The following is a 17,216-nucleotide window of genomic DNA, read 5'->3' on the forward strand; positions in this document are numbered from 1 at the left end:
GGAAGTGTTCAAAGGATAATATATTTGTATTGTGCTGGCCAGGCTTTTAATGCCACAGGAAATCTGAGGGTGCAGCTATGAGTCTCCATGTGGTTAACTCCTGAGGTATTTAATTAATTGAAATATTATATTTCACCCTTAGTGAAAAAAAAAAACCAACTAAATTAACAAACAAACCAAAAAACTTTAAAAAGAAAATCACAAACCTCTAGTATCTGTAATATACAATAGAGGATCCCTTCCTTTCTTTCCTACATGAAAATCTACTTCATTTTATTATGACCATTCTCTATTTGCTTTTCCTTCCACACAGCTGTGCTAGTCTACAGCACCTATTTAGCAATAGCCTGTTTGGGTCTGTATGTTCAGCAAAATCTTGCAAGTTACTCCTTGGCATCTTAATTGCATTTCCAAATAACTTGTTTTTCAAGTTCTCCACCTGCTACTTCATCACAGCACACAGAAATACACACACTGTTTGCCAGACCCATGCAGGACCTGATTTCCTTGGATGAGTTAAATCAGGAAACAAGTGTAGCTAAGGCAGAATGGACCAAGGCAAACTCAGAAAAGGCACTGGGAGTTTTCTTCCCAGGTGAAAATAAGGAAAAGGAAATGCATGTGATTTACTGAGCATGAAATCTTCAGATGAAGAGGATCAGACATTGCAAATTCTCACAATTCATCATGAATAGAGAAGCACTGAGTACAGCAGGGGTATTGCTCAAACTACGAGCAGCTGGCTCTTGTGTAAGCAATGGGCTGTGGAAAGGAGGTGTGTTTGCATCAAGACAAGCACTCCTCAGAAAAGCTGTGAGCCAGAACTCTTCACAACCACCAAGAATCATTCCTATGCTGTTTACCCAAACCCAGCTCTCCTAAATGCTTCTGTGCTAGAAAAGGACACTTTGTGTTGTTGGTAGATGGCAAAATGAGGAAGTGTGAAAGATGAGTCACCAAACCACAGAGAGAAAATGCAGTGAGAGCAACCACAGCACCCTCACTGCCCCTTGTTCCTCTCACAGCACCTAAAGCAGTTTCCAGCAGCCCTGGCCTCCAACAAGAGCTAAATTAGCTAAATTAGCTCACTAGTGTAGATAATGGTGAGGGATATTTATTCCAGCTGCCCCAGATGTGTCTATGTGTCCAACTGATCTAACCAGCCTGTAATTTTAGTAAACACATTTATCCTGACCTCACACATGTGACTTCATGGCTTGAAGACCTAAGCTTCAGGTGACTAAATACCTTCTGAAGATAATGAAGCAACTTGGCTGGTGTCTGTGGTGAGAATTCAGGCAGGAATCCTGGCATTGCTGCCTCACAGGGCTGTTCTCTCCAGGTCTGGTATCCAAATCATTAAAATACCCTCCTTAAATGTTGGGATGGGGCAGATTCAAAGTAAAATCACCTTGAGAGCTGAGCACAGGCACAGGATAACACAGAAACAAAATATTGAGCCAGAATTGTGGGCAAGGAGGGAAGACAGGACTGTGCTGATGAATTGTAACTAAAACTATTTCTGTAGGTAACACTTGTGTCAAGAAAAACCCTCAAAACAACAATGAAATTAAATACAAAATGCAAAACAATCACAGATTGTTACTGCTAACTCTACTAAATGTAAAAATGTGTGGAAAGCAAAAGGGAAAAATCAATGGTGTTAGAAGGACAGAAATAACTTGCTTCTAAATCTTCACTGCATCTGTGTGACCTCCTCTTCACCTAAATTTGAACCTGTGCTGGCTCTTAATGGCACCTATCTTGTGTCAAGTGAAAAAATTCCCCCAGTAAATGCACATGAAGAGAAGACATGAAAAAGAAGTTACTGTGGGAAGATTCATGCTGATGAGAGTAACTGTAGGAATCAAATAACGACTTGGCCTTGAGGAAAAGCAATATTTTTATTGTTCTGGGAGGGTTTCACAAATAACTTGGCATACACTTTGAAAACGTCCTTGATGGTGCCCTTCTGACAGCAAGTGAGCTCACGTTACAGCATCAGATATGCAGAGCAACTGGTGTGGAGGAAGCACTGATGCCACAAATCTCCTGTGTAAAATCAAACACAGACAATTAGCTCGCTGATGAGCCATGGTGGTGTAACAGGCTTCAGCCAGCAGCCTGTCCAGCTGCTCCTTGGCACAGATCCTGAACAGACCTTGCAGTTGGTCCTGAATCTTCAGCTCCTCCCCAGCCAGGAGCTGACTGCACTAAGCATGGACAGAGCTGCTGATGGCTGCTCTTTTCTTAGAGACATGGGCAGCTCAGCCAAATTGCCATCAGCAAAGCCTCTCCCAGGCTTTCCCAGCAAAACAGCATGAGTAGAGGGGGATATGGTCCTGAAGAAGGAGAACTTCCCAGGTAATTGCCATTAGGAGCAGAGCTGAATTAGCTGAAGAAATCTGTGCTCCTGTGCTAATAGAAGAGAGAGGAACACTAAAATGAACCAGCTCTGCCCAGCCCAGGCAATTCTGTTGCACAAATGCATAACTGTGAATGCCTGTTAAAGACCTCTGGTGTCCCTTGAAGAGATTCAGAATGGGACAGAATTCAGTTTTACCTTTTACCTACCCTTCTGCACACCCTGTTCTTGACAAGAGCTGCTGTTAAACCCCCACTCATTTTTTTTCCTTCTCAACACACAATTTTTACATGTTTACCCTTCCCCTGCCTTTGACATCCTTTGTGTCCAAGCTGCTCCAGAGATGGACCAGAGCCCTGTGTACAAAATAGAGGGAATAATGGATGACTACACTCTGATGCTCCCTGGTTTGTGCTCCCTTCAAAGCAGATCATTTCTGCATGGTACAAACAGTATTGCCAGACTGTGCTTTAAGAATTTAAGCTGATGAAGCAAAGATTAGCCTCTCAAAAGTCTATTAACAAACTTAGGAGGGTTGTTTTTTTACCCAGTATGTGTATTTATATATAATTAATGAACTCTAAGGCATGCAGTACATGCCTCTATCCCTCCTGTATAAATTATTGCTATTATTGGTCCTCGCTGGTTGTCTCTTAAGAAGCTAACAGTGGAAAGGAAGATCTTTCTGTTCCTTTCAGAAATGAAGCCCCAGTATCAATCAGCACAGGGCTGAGCTCAGCCTTTTTCTACCTGCTTTACCTGCCTGAAATCTACATTTCCCTCTCGAACTGTTGGGTTGAGAAAATCAGGGGAAACCAGTAAGATTACTCTGAGATAGCAAAGAAAAATACTGGGTGCAAGGAGGTTTGAAAATCCATGCTTGCCTTAACTCAGTCTTTATGCTGGAATCAGTAGGGGGTGAATCTTTGAGGACACTGGTGCAAAGGAGCAAGAAAATGCAAGAAAAACTCACACACTGCTTCATTTCTCAGAAAAATATTAGCATTCTTCCTGCTCCTCCTCCAGAAACAGCCATTTGGGATCCCTGAGACAAACCCAACTGTTTCTGTTGTTCTTGCTCTCTTAATCAAGCTCTGCTCCCACAGCAGCTCCCCCGCTGCAGCACCTGACAGAGCTCACAGGGCTGTGAGGAGCTTTCCAGCTTCTTCTTCTTCTTCTTCTTCTTCTTCTTCTTCTTCTTCTTCTTCTTCTTCTTCTTCTTCTTCTTCTTCTTCTTCTTCTTCTTCTTCTTCTTCCTCTTCCTCTTCCTCTTCCTCCTCACCCTCCTACCTTCTAACTCTGCTTCCCCCAGCCCCACTCCCAGGCAAGATGAGCCTCCCCAAACTCTTGTTTTCTACCATTCTGGCATACTGTCTGCCATAACCTGCTCCGATTTTCCTTTTTAAATTCTTTTCTATTCACACAGTTCTTCTGACTCCTCTCAGAGGAGAGAAAGCTCTGACAGGTTGATTTTTCAGACCAGCTGCCTGTTGATAAATAATGATGCAATATTTAGTGGAAATTAACTGATTGCAGGGGAAAAGCAAGCCTGTGGTGATCTGCAGAAAAACAAGGCAGGGATCATCCTTTGAAGCCTCAGCAAAGGAGTTTTGTTGGATGATTAGCTCACAGCAACATCTGCATTGGAAGCAGTTAATAGCTGTATTTTTTAAAAACCATGAGCATAAGACTAAGAGCATTTAAAAATATCTGTTCTTGATGTTGCTACGGAGACCTTTATTGTAGCCGCTGTACGTGATGTGCATTGATTATATTCCTCAAAGGTAACATTTGTCTCTCAGACTACTAGGAACTGACAATACTCCCACTTGTAGGAGGTGGTGGGAGTGAGTACACAGGCTGTGGAACCAAACAGCACTTGAGAGCAGCTTTACTCAGCTTCTCAACCCTTAAAAATCTGCAGATGTACAATTTCAGCACTCTGTTAACAGCTTCTTGCCTTTGCAGATATCTCTTGTTTAACTCATTTTGCCTTTTTTTAAAGCAGAAGGGCTTAGGATCAGTGCTTAGGATCATTGTAATTGGGGTGATAAATGCAGCAATCCTATTATAAAAATAAGGGTTATCATTCACATGGCTGGCAGTGCATGCATTTGGAGCTCCCTCTGTAAAATGTGAGTAGTTTCAACACATGGCATTCACATAAAAACTGCATGGACTGCATTAAAGATTTTATTTGTCTTTAAGCTGAGCTGATCAGGTCAGTACCAATGGCAGAAAATGCATTGCTGGTACTCATGTAGTTACCTGGGCTGCTTTTTTCAAAAGATTTGAGAAAATGCTGCTGATCAAAAGCAGTTAAGTCAAAATCTTGGCAAAAACCTCCAAGTTTTTATTACCATATTCTAAGCTTTACTCATTCCAATAAAAATAACATTATTTGGAAATACAGCCCTCATAGAACTTCAGTTTCACTTTTTAGATGACAGTTTTCATCTTCCTATATTTTTTTAAAATTTAAAGTTGATTTGGATTAAATAACCTTGTGGGGATGACAAATTTTAGCAGAAATTATTCAGGAACCCAAGCTTCTTTAAGGCTTATTTCAGAGAAGTTTTAAATTTCATATTGAAAATATTTGCTTCACTTTTTCCATTTGTTAGATGCAGAGCTCAATAAGTAAATTCAAATAGAAGTCTATAGGCTGCATTTCAGGCAGCTGTGGTTTTAGAGACATGCTTCTTAAATTAGGGAAATAACTGAAAAGTTGTAGGCTGGTAGTGGGAGGAAATGCCAATCTGCTGTGATGCTGAGGACAACAAACAGGTTCCTCACTTGTTTGAGCCTGCAGACTGGAATTTCACCTTCTCAGCATCAACTCAGCATCCTCAGCATCACTGAGTGCCCAGGAAAAGAGAGAGGAAATCGAACAGATCCAAAACTGTGCAAACACCCATGAGCTTTGCCTTCTGGCCTAATGATGCTACAGGAGTACAATTTGTCCAAAAAAAAAGGGGAAATTGTTCTTCAGTTAAGAGGGATTTGGAATTTTTGCCTTGTCAGAAGTTTGGAAGTGTACATGAAGATCCTTGTTTTAGATTGCAATTCTGCCAGAGATTTCCATCTATTTTTACTGATAGTCCAAATTTTAGAGCAGCCTCCCCAATCTGCTGATTTTCCTTACTCTTTTTCTTACTTATTGTTGTCACTTCCTTTGTGTAGGCAGCTCACTCAGCCCATTCCTCTACAATGTCTTATGCACAAAAAAAAAATTAGTGTTAAAAAAAGTGTTAAAAACTGATGGCATAGACTCTGTGTCAAAGGATAAGGCCAGATTTCACTGTTACTACAGAGGTAATACAGTTTTCCAGCTTGCAAAATGTTTGTGGCTTTACAAATTGCTTCAGTCCTCTGAATGTATCACTTTCTGAGTGTTAAACGTGAGGTTTTGCTTCTGGGTGAATTTAAATTTGGCCAATGTTTGTCTTGCTCTGAACAGTAGCAGCACAGACTGAGTAGTATGAAACCAGACTATTAAATAAAGTCTAAAGGGAGAATGCAGGAATTGTAATGTTATGCTTTCTCAGCTGAAATGTGTTATTAATGGTATTTACAGAGATTTCAAAAATATAGCTATTTGTCTTACTTAGTTAAAAAAAGTAACTCATGTTATTACAAATATGTAGCCCAAATTGATATGTGTATGTATTAAAATACAAACATATGTACATATATTAGAATTATAGCTCAGATATGGTTGCAATGATCATAATTCGTCATTAAACATGGCCTTTGGGACAGTTTCTGAGAAAATCTACTTGAGTTTGTGCAGAAATATGCTGTGAAGGGAATGAAATTACGTGTGTATAGATTAGCCCTGGGAACCCACATGCCTATTTTCATTCTCTGAATACAGAAGCATCAATACAGGCAGGGAAAAACTGTTGTAAAATCCTGTTAGTAGGATGAAATAGAAGTAAGAATATGTAGATAAATGTTTCCATTTACCTTTCCTGAGCTTCTTACCAGTACAAAAGGTATTTTTTCCCCCCAGATTTATTTACTGATCTACTTTTGAGTGCTTGGAACAAGTTATATTCATTTTAGTTGAAATTGCTGGGTTGAGGAGAGGAAGGGAGATGCAAGGATCTGTTCAGCTCCTCACACACATTTACAGATGCTGAGATGGACAGCTTTATGTACAGCCCTGTGAAGGTGCCTCAGAAGTCCCAGGAATGCCAGGGTGACAGGATACAGTCATGCCTGCCCACTGCACTTACACCTAACACACCTTTGCCACAAAGTACATGAGCTGATCAGTAATTTCAGTAATTTCCTTTTTTTTTTAGCTTTTTTGTTTTAATACCTTGAGACTTTGTATGAAACTTAGCAGAGATGCTAAGGTGAATAAAGAAATCCCAGAATCTTCCTTTTCTGAGAAAACTTCAACATGAGCTAAAATTTCTGAGATACTCCCTCCAGCTTGAAGAGCTGGAGCAGGTTCCCCCAAATCTCCTGTTCCTCTACTTCATTTCTCTTACTGAGCCAGCATCAGGATCCATGGGGGCTGTGAGCAGCTACAGGAATCCAGGACCTGCCACAGCTTGTCACCAATCCCAGGGCTGGAGCTGCTGCAATTGGATTAACGAGCATTTGCACAATTAATCGCTCTCCCCAGGACATGAACTCGGGCTGAGATTGTGGCAGTGCCAGGTGGTTCATTCCCACTGCCCCCAGTGCAGCCCTTTGCCCTCCCTGCTGCAGGACACAGAGGCTGAAAAAGGGTCAGATACAGAGGCTGATAAAGGGATAAAGGGTCAGATATAGAGGGTGATAAAGGGTCAGATACAGAAGCTGATAAAGGGTCAGACACAGAGGCTGATAAAGGGATAAAGGGTCAGATACAGAGGTGATAAAGGGTCAGATACAGAGACTGATAAAGGTCAGACACAGAGGCTGATGAAGAGATGGACAAAGAGGCTGATGAAGGGATAAAGGGTCAGATATAGAGGCTGATGAAGAGTTGGACATAAAGGCTAATAAAGGGTCAGACACAGAGGCTGACAAAGAGATAAAGAGTCAGATATAGATATATATCATATATATATGATGAAGGGTTGAACACACAGGCTGATGAAGAGATGGACATCCAGGCTGATGAAAGATCAGACACAAGGGCTGATGAAGAGATGGACATCCAGGCTGATGAAGGGTCGGACATCCAGACAGATGAAGAGTCCCTCTCTGAGCCACAGGACTGCAGCCCAGCCACGTGTGCAGCCCTGAGCTTTCCACAGGGGTGATCACCTCCTGCAGCAGGGAGGCAAGGAGGGAGGGAAGGGGGGAGGGAAGGAGCTCCCTGCCATGGCCTGATTTGGCTGAGCTGATCTGGAGGCCAACAAGACACAGCAGATGCTCCGTGACCAGCGGCTGCCAGACATGACCAACTACCTGTGGACTGATGCAGGGAATTACACTTTTAATGAAGGGCAAGTGAGGCACAAAGCCTCCCAGGGACCCTCATCTCAAACTCCACATTCATCCCTGAAGTGTGTATTAACCCTTTAGCCAGTGAATCCCTGTGCAAACCAAAATTGCTTTTTAATGCAGTTTCCTGAAGCCTCTCCATCAGCCAGAGGCTGCTTTGGACTAATCCAGGAAATGAGCCAAGCATTAAAAAAAAATAATGTGAGGTTATGGAACATCAAAAACATATTGACCATAGTGTAATTATACTTGAAATGGATTAGGGGAAGTAGCTAAAACAATCTCCATTCTGAATAAGATAATTTGGGAGCTTGCAAGAGGGCCTTGGGGAGGGTGCCTGCAATTCTGAGTAGGGATGTGAATGTGCTTCAGAGTATGTAAGGCAAAGGTACCAGAGTGAGCACTAAATGACAAATGTGATCATCACTGTCCCAAACATATCACTTTGCAGAGCTTAAGCAAGCTGGCATTTACATGAATACCACAAGTCAGCAAAGGAAATGCAGGAAAAAGCGAAATACGTGTGACAAGTCTCACCCGCATCTGTGAATTAAGTAACAGTTTCTGGACTTAAGATGTAACAGCAGACAGGGAATAAAGGAAATCTTCAGTTTGCCTTGCATTCTGGTAATTCTAAAAACCTGAATTTGTTATATTTACAATTAAAATAGCTGGTTTAATTTTTTTTTTTTTTAATCTTGGAAAAGTTATCTGAGAGCTACAGTTCCTAAGTGGAGTATCTTCCTTCATGATATAATAAAAACCAGAGTCTGTGTAAGATAGTAACAGAATCCCTAATTAAGAACCCAGATACTTTAAGCTTGAGTATGATGAGCCTCTTGAAGTATCCAAAGCATCTTTACATCCAAAATGTTAAGCTCTTGATTAAACAAGCAGAACATACTTTAAAAGATAATTAAAGATGAGCTTCAGTGAAAATACTGGGTTTGTATTTGGGCCAAACTAAATCTTGGATGCAAACCCTCACTGTCTTTTTTTGTTTTAACATGTTCAGATCCAAAGTGGTTGGGCTCTAAGTCACTGTTGCCAAATAACTCAAGTGTTGTACTTGTTGCAGGTAAGACTGATAAATGACAGCATCCCTGTTGTGAGACAGATTATACCAGATCTGCAAATTTGGACCCAGAGTTTTTCTTTTTCAGAAGTGTCAATTTGGGGCATTCTCATCTTTACTCAGCCAATGGAGTTCTTTTGCTTTTTTCCTATGGCTGCAGGCAATATTCACAATTTCAAAGTAAATTCTGTAGTTTCTCTTTATCTCTGAAAACTGAGGGTTGGATATGTCAGGTAGGATCCACTAAAAAGCAATATCTAATATGCACTTCCATCTTGAAAAAAATAAGTCTTCCAGTGAGACATTTCTAAGATAGGAATAAAATCTTCCAAAATTCTCAGTTGCCATCCTTAAAAATAACTAGAAGTTGGGGGATGCATGTGTCATATTTTTTAGTAGGATAAATGGATGCATTAATGCAAGAGAGCCAATGATTTTTTCCAGCTGACTAAATGCTGGTGGTTCACTGCAGCATTAACACAGCCTAAATATGATTGAGTCACCCAAACTGGAATTTTTTCCCACAAAATTCTGAGTGGGGGAATTTAGATTATAATAGTGAAATGTACTTGAGAGATTTGGAAATTAATATGCAGCCCCAAGCAATGGATTCTCCTCTGGACAAGGAATGGGGTCACAGGGGACAAATTTGAACAAATCTCCCCAGGGCCCAGATAGAAACAGGGTGAGCTCTTTCTGCCAGCTCTGGAAGCAGACTCACAGTGCAACCTGCCCCTAAAAAAGCAGAATTAAAACAAAAGTGGGAATTTAGATGGCATCAAAGAAAATCTCACCTGAAGCCCCAGTGTTTTTAGAGAGGTTTATACCTATAAAACACAGAATTGCCTGATATTAAGGTAACACTGTTCTTGGCAGAGTTCAGAACCAGAATTGGAAGCAGTACCAATCACTGTGTTTCCTTTTTTTTTTTGGGTTTTAGCACATCTTCAGCATTGGAGCAGAGCAGCTGTTCCCTGTGCTGAATTTGTAGATGCCTGAGGACAGTCAAAGGGAAAAGACACCCGCCAGCTGTCTGTCACAGTGCAACTTGCAGCAATCTTTGTGTTTAATAGCCTTCAATGGATTGTTTTTTCCTCATGAATTTACCTAATCACTTTCTAAATCCTGTTTCATGCAGCACCATGAGAATGATAATCTAATTTTGGTCTCTAAGAGATGTAATACAAAAACAATAGGAGGCCTAGGAAAGAATGAAATCATTTTGCCAACAGATATTACAGAAGAAGGCAACAATTCCACTCCAGTGAAGAAGAAAATTACTAAAACCACTCATTACAAAACATCCTGCTTTGAAAAACAATCTATTTAGACTACTTTGCAGTTCTGAAAAAAATAAAACCCACCCATCTGTAACTGCCTTTCCAAGATTGCGATGTGGATGTTTCTTTCCTTGGTTCCACAACATGAACTTTAAAGTGTGCAGCTTTGCCTGCTCCTGCTGCCTGGGGTTACAGAAAATGCTCCTAAAGCCCAGTGATCCTTGGATCAGGCAGGAGGGAGATGGATTGAGACAAATGTTCCCAAGGCACCCCCACTCCTTGCTTAGAATGGGACAATTGCCTCAAACATATCCCTTCTGTGAATTTATGCTACTTGCTCTGTATTACCAATTATGGAACTCTACACATTTTGCAATCTTTGTGCACTATCATTGTTGAAATCTCCCACAAAGTGTTGAAATTAATTTTGAAGCTCCACACTTAGCGATTTGCTGCTGTCATGTACTAAATTGATTTACAAATGAAAAGAGTATTTTCCTTGTTTAAATACAGGTAAAATACCCCTTTAATAAACTATAGGCCTTTTTATTTTGCATGTCTTGAGCCCCATTTAATAATTTCCAGCTATTCAAAGAGTAAACAATTGAGTACATTCTACACAGTTTTACAAAGCTCTGTGTAACCCGGGTGAAATTGGTGAGACTACATAAACCTTTCTATTCATCTAGACTTCCAGAAAGTGCAAAAAAGACTTTCCAAATGGAAGCCAAAGTAAAATATGTTCCTAAAGGCCCTTTTTCGATAGTATTAAAATGAATCTTCATTTTCTCCTCTACCTGACAAATTTAAATATCTTTCCCTTTTATTTCAGTCCCATGTTATATAACATTTTTGCACAATGGTTTTGTATTCACGTTAACACATTTGCTATTTCCCTCCATTCTCCCACTCTCATTGAAAACTCTAAAACACGCCCGACTCTTGCTTCAGAACGTGGCTTTTAAGATAACACAGCTCCTGTTGAAAATGTTCCCGGGGAAGGAGAAAAGCCATTACTGAGCTGAACATTTCAGAGGCTCTTAAGCTGCCATCAGGTGCACAGAATGTGCCAAATTCCCTATTCTGCTTGTCTAATAGGAGAAAATACTCAATTGAGACATCTGCAACATGACTTTTTTTTTTTTTTTTCTCCTCAAGCTGTTCCTCCTGACCCAAAAGCAAGGCTGCTATTGCCTTTTTGAATAGATTAGTCCTTATCTGAAAAGCCATTTAGTTGCAAATCCCAAACCTTTCCATTATTACCACGTTTGGCTGTGTTAGCCACGGTGAAGGCCCGTAACAGAGCAGCTCAAATGTTGGACTAATGACCTCTCTGGCATTTCTAAAGGAGAGCTCTGTTAAACACCCAGGCATTTCAACTTTCAGTCACAAGACCTATAAAAAATTCATACTCTGAATCTCTAGTTTCAAACCACAGCACTACATCATTAAGAGCTTTTCAATCCTCCCACCCCACACACTTTACGAAGGGGGATGGGGAAGAGAGCTTTTATCTTCTTGGCAATAAAATTTCACATTTTCTTCTCCTCTTGTTTGCATTTTTAAGCAGTTGTGGAGGTTGGGGAAAAAAACAACCAACAATGTGAGCATGAGTTTTATTCTATTACAGTATAACATTATCAAAGGACTTTTAGCTAGGTATTTAGTGTAAAACAGTGCAAAAAAACAAGCTTAATCATTAAAGTAACTTTTGTCTCAGTTATTGCTGTCTTTCAGAAATCATAAAACTTCTATTCCAAGACTGAAAGAAAAGCCTACCCCTGACAAAGGGAAGCACCTGGAAAAACAGTGTACAGCTGTACATTCTCTAGCAGTATATACATCTTCGATCTGGCCTTTAAATGAGTTTGCTGGACTACAATAACAGGAGTGTCTTTTGGATATATGTTTATATTTTCCAGTAAAAATATGGGTATTTCCTATGACAATTCTGTCAGCCGAATTTGAACGGCTCTTCCAAGGTAACCTCTCAGAATGTTCAAAATTACTCTGAAGGGTCCCTGCATGCTGTAGCCCTGCCTTATGTCACGTTTCTTCTTTCTCTCCTTGCTCACTGGTTTTGAAGCCGTGCTGTAATGTCCATCCTCCCTGTAATGTCCAATGTCCCCAGTTGGATGGGCTGTCACTGGCTGTGCCTCCTGCACAGCCCACATCGGTCACCTCCCTGCAAGGTTCTGAGCAGCCTGGGCAGTGAGATCCCTCCTCTGCTTTCCTCTGCGAGCTCATCGAAGCCAGTTTGTCCTAAAACAAACCTCTGTCCTTGGTTGTCCTACCCACAGGACAGCAGCGGCCTCGCACACATCAGAGGATGAAATATCATGCAAAGCTCTCAGCTTTCTTTTCTTCATGCGCCTTTTCTCCACAGGCTTGGTAGGGCTTTTTTACCTCATGCACTCAATGACGACTTTTAAGCACAAGTAGATAGCTGAAGGAGACGGAAACAGATTTATATCTCATCACCAATAATAGCAGAGCTGGATAAAATGTCATCTAGGCAAGGTTTTGGGTTTTTTTAATGTGCTAAAAGTATCTCTCATCAGCAGGAAACACGGAGGTTTCTAGGAAGTCACACAACGCCCACGAAAACAGACTTTATGTCATCGCCCCTCTCCGGAGCATTTCACCGAAGCAATCCCCACCCACCCGCCGATTTTTGAAGATGCCCAATGTCCTTTTTCTGTAACCGCCTCTCGGTGCTCCTCAGGCGACCAAGTGCCACCGACACCGGTCACCTTCCCAGGGGTGGCGCGTCCCCCTGCCCGCACCGCCACAAGGGGCACGGTCACACACCGGGCACGGCCACACACCGGGAGCGCGCCCGGAGCGGGTGTAGGGACTGTGCTCGCGGAGCAAATCAGGGGAGCGCGCACCGGGGGCGGTCTCGGGAGCGCGCCCGGGCACAGGGTCTTGGGACGGTGCGCCGGGAGCGGGTACGAGGAGCGCGCCCCGGGAGAGGCTTCCCCGGGAGCGCGTCCTGAGAACGGGGCTCGGGAGAGAGTTTGGGGAGCGCGCCCTGGGAGAGGAGTCCCTGGAAGTGTTCCCAGGGAGGGCGCCCTGAGCACGGGTCTCGGGAGCGAGCTTGGGGAGCACGCCCTGAGAACGGGTCTCGGGAGCGAGCTTGGGCAGCGCGCCCCGGGCCGGCTCTCGGGAGCGCGCGCCGCCCCTCACGGCCGCGGGTGACCCCTCCGCGCGCGCCCGCCCCGCTCCGCCCACGCAGCTCCCCCTCCCCTCGCGCACGCGCCCGCCGCGCCGTGACGCCACGGCGGCGCCCGGCGACATGACGTAACCCTCTGGGCCCGCCAATCGGAGCGCGAGGAGGGCGAGGCCGGCGCCGCTGGTTGGCTGCCGCCGCCGCCCCGCCCCGCCCCGCGGCCAGCGGCGGGGGGGACCCGGATGAGGCGGCCCCTGGCGGCCGCGGCCGTTAAACGCCGGCGGGGCGCGGGCGCGACCCCCGCGATGGCGGCGGCGTGGTGAGGGCGGCGCGCCCGGGGCAGCACGGAGGCCCGAGGATGCCGCTGCTCTATGTGATCCTGCTCTCGGCGCTGGCCGGCTGCTGCCTCACGCTCCTGGTTCAGCTCCTGCTCCTCTACAGGAGGAAGCCGGAGCCCCCCGGGGGGGACGGAACCTACTGCGGCATCGTCTACGCCCGCGTGGCGGCCGAGTACGGCCTCAGGGAATACCTGCAGGGCGCGGAGCTGGCCGGCGGCCCGGCAGCCGCGGAGCCAGCCCCCAGCCCGGCCCCGGCCTCCGCGCCCGCCGCCGCCCCGGGCCCCGATCCCGGCCCCAAGCAGCAGCACCAGCACCAGCAGCCACCGCAGCAGCAGCAGCAGCCGGAGCCCCCTCCAGCCCCCTCCTCCCGAGAGGAGACGTGCCACTTCCTCAATGCCATCTTTCTCTTCCTCTTCAGGGAGCTCAGGGACACTTCCCTGGTCAGGGACTGGGTCATCAAGAAGATCAAGGTGGAGTTCGAGGAGCTGCTCCAGGCCAAGATGACAGGGAAGGTGCTGGAGGGGCTCAGCCTCAGGGAGGTCTCTCTCGGCGATGTCCTGCCTGTCTTCAAGTCCGTGAAGCTGATCCGGCCGGTGGCCTGCAATGAGGAGGGCTGTCCCGAGGAGCTGGCCTTTGAGGTAGACCTGGAATACAATGGTGGCTTCCACCTGGCCATCGATGCCGACCTGGTGTTCGGCAAGTCGGCCTACCTGTTCGTGAAGATCTCCCGGGTGATGGGGAGGCTGAAGCTGGTCTTCACACGCCTGCCCTTCACTCACTGGTCCTTCTCTTTTATGGACGACCCCGTGATTGTCTTTGAGGTGAAGTCTCAGTTTGAAGGGAGGCCCATGCCTCAGCTCACTTCCATCATAGTGAACCAGTTCAAGAAAGTGATTAAGCGCAAGCACACCTTACCCAATTATAAAATCAGGTGAGTTGGCCTGCGTCCTCAGCGTTATTTGGGTGCTGTGCAGCTGAGTTGCTGTTTTGCTCTTAATGGGTGCTTGGCACGGTACATTGCTTGTCTGCTGGCAGGAGCTTTCCTGAAAGGAAGGATTATTTTCCATTTATGACAGGTGAAGAAGCCTTGCACAGTGGAGTTGTTCCATGCCCTCATCTGGGTGTAACTAAGTGGCAGAATCAATACATATGGAAAGCTTGGGGATCTTGTCAGGTGTGTGATGATAGGACCACGATGTGCCTCTTTGGAGGATGGCTCCATGGAGAGTGTGTGCACTTGGGGTGTCCTCCCTTGGTGTGAGCCACTTGTGGCTGCTGCTCACCTCTAGAGATGAGGTGATTCTTGCTTAATACAAGAAGGGGTAGAGTTCTCTGTGTAAGGAATATTTTTGAGATCCCATGGTAAAGGCAGTCTGCTTCTTTTCTGGTCTGCTTAATTCCCTCAGTAAATTTTGGGGGAAGTCTGAAAGTTGATAAGAGAACTATCACCACTGCTGTGGTAACTAAACCTTCTGGGTTTTTGCTTTTTTATTTTTTGGTATTGTAGTAGTTTTCCTTTACAAATGCACTATATAGTGAATATAATGAAATGTGCCCTGATACTTCTGTAGCAGAAGTGGCAACAGACATGTTCACTTTGTTTCTATCCCCTGATTCTGATATTGAATGTCTTATCACTGCTCAGGTACTGTGTTTCCTTTCTGTTGTGCCTTACCACTCTTAGGGTACCACGTTTCCTTTCTCTTTTGTTCTTTTGAGCTTTTGTTATGTGTTAAGTAAGGATTTTAGGTTTGTTTACAGCATTCTTCTGCAATAAGCCTTTTCCCTGAAATTCATGAGAGATGAGTAACTGAAAATGCCTGTTTGAGTTTTGAAGTGTAATTAGCTTTGTAGTGGTGTAATTTCTGAAGACTTTTCAGCTGCTTCCCCTGCAATTGAATGTGTAAGTGCTCTCATGAAAGTGGATTTTTAAAATATCCAAGATTTGGATAGCCCTGACAGAGCAATAAGTTTTTTTGAGTAATGTAGTGGTTCTTTCAAGTTTTGAGGTGCTGAACTGTCCAGAGGAGAGCAATCCCTGGCCAGCAGGGAAGCTGTCACGGCAGGTTTGCTTCCATTCTGTTGCTGTTTTGGAAAGGGTGAAAAGTGGAGAGGAGCCCGAAGGAGAGGTTGGGACAGCACAGTCGTGGTGCAGAGTCAGCACTCCCAGCACACCCAGACAGAACAAATGAACTTTGCACTCCAGACAAGTTTTTAGGGTTCCTGTGCAACCTGTGATGGGTGATGTGCTCCCCCCCTCCAGCAGATGAGGACAGACATCTTCACTTTGCCTCAGATATGCAGAGGACATTGAGGTGTTCTCACCATTTAGTTGGAGACAGTCAGTTTTCCACGTGTTTCTCAAACTTTCTGCCACCATAAAGAGTGAATGAGGCATGTGTGATGAGGGACTGGAGGGGCAAATAAAGAAAGAAGCGGAGTGCAGAGCCTGAAACAGGAATGAGAAGCATGATGATAAAAGGTAACTGACACTCAGAATGATATATGAAGCATAAATAATTCTAAAACTAAGAAGAATTAACAGTTAACTTAAAATGTTCTTTGTGGTTGAAGGAGTTGGGAGTCTCTGAATGCTTCAGAGGAAGAAGCAATATCACAGCTGATTTTCCCACGGGGTAGTGGGCTGGTGGCCTGCTGTGCTCAGTGCAAGTGTCCAAGCCTGCTCTGGTGCTTTTCACCTTTACATTTTATGCCATGCACTGAAGGTATCCTTCCCACCCCCGTGTTGTGCAGGGGACACCAGGGCTCAATGCACGTGAATGGAATTGTCCTCAGGAGGGAGGGTTGGCTCCTTGGTGTCCCAGCTGTCCATACCATGGCATTTACAGCTTCAGGTGGGAGCCTTGAGCTGTCCACAGGGGCCCAAGGTTTTGTGGAACTCAGACTAAAACTACAAATTCTTCCCCAGCGTGTCCAGGCTGGGTTTAGGCAGGTGAATCCCCACTCTTGTAACAGCTGAGCAGTCACAGTGCACTCTTATGGGTGGCACAGCTGAGAGTTCAGGTGTCACTGAAAGCTGGCTTGGAAAATCAAACCCCTTGCTGATAAGATGCAAAAGTGGGGCTTTAAATTGTAAGATTACATTGGATTTGGGATTATGGTATGCTAATATATTGCTTAGCAAAGAATATCTAGGAGAAAGTCAGGAGTTTCACAGCTGCTTAATAACCTCTTACCTTACCTAAAGCTGAAAAGTTTCTCATCTACATGAAATGTGATTATTCTCTCCCAGTTTTTTCCCTATTGCCCACATGTTCTTAAGTACATAGTATTTGCTTCCATGTGTAGTTCAGAACCTTTTTGATGTCTCCCTGCTGTTGCTGAAGTAACTTTGTAAATAAAACTTTGGATAACAGCGATTGCAACTTTGTAAACAAAGGTGCTTGGAGTGTGAGGAGTTCTCTCTTTATGGGGCCAAAAGGGGCGCTTTGCTACTCTGTTGGCTTCCACATTGAAGACCACAAAAGAGTTTTTTTCTTGCTTCAAGGTGTTAATTAGTATATAAAAATATGCCATT

General features: G+C 44.3%; 1 protein-coding gene across 1 annotated transcript in view; it reads left to right on the top strand.

Moving 5' to 3' along the window:
- Positions 1-13,597: 13,597 nt before the first annotated feature.
- PDZD8 (PDZ domain containing 8) overlaps positions 13,598-17,216 on the top strand; it is a 53,979-nt gene continuing 50,360 nt past the window's right edge. The window contains exon 1 of the mRNA XM_064716788.1: positions 13,598-14,609. Within this exon, the coding sequence (XP_064572858.1) occupies positions 13,699-14,609 (911 nt within the window). The 5' untranslated portion in view covers positions 13,598-13,698. The remainder of the gene's footprint in view (positions 14,610-17,216) is intronic.

This window comes from Zonotrichia leucophrys, chromosome 6 (assembly GCF_028769735.1).
Source record: "Zonotrichia leucophrys gambelii isolate GWCS_2022_RI chromosome 6, RI_Zleu_2.0, whole genome shotgun sequence".
In the NCBI taxonomy this organism is placed as follows: Eukaryota; Metazoa; Chordata; class Aves; order Passeriformes; family Passerellidae; genus Zonotrichia; species Zonotrichia leucophrys.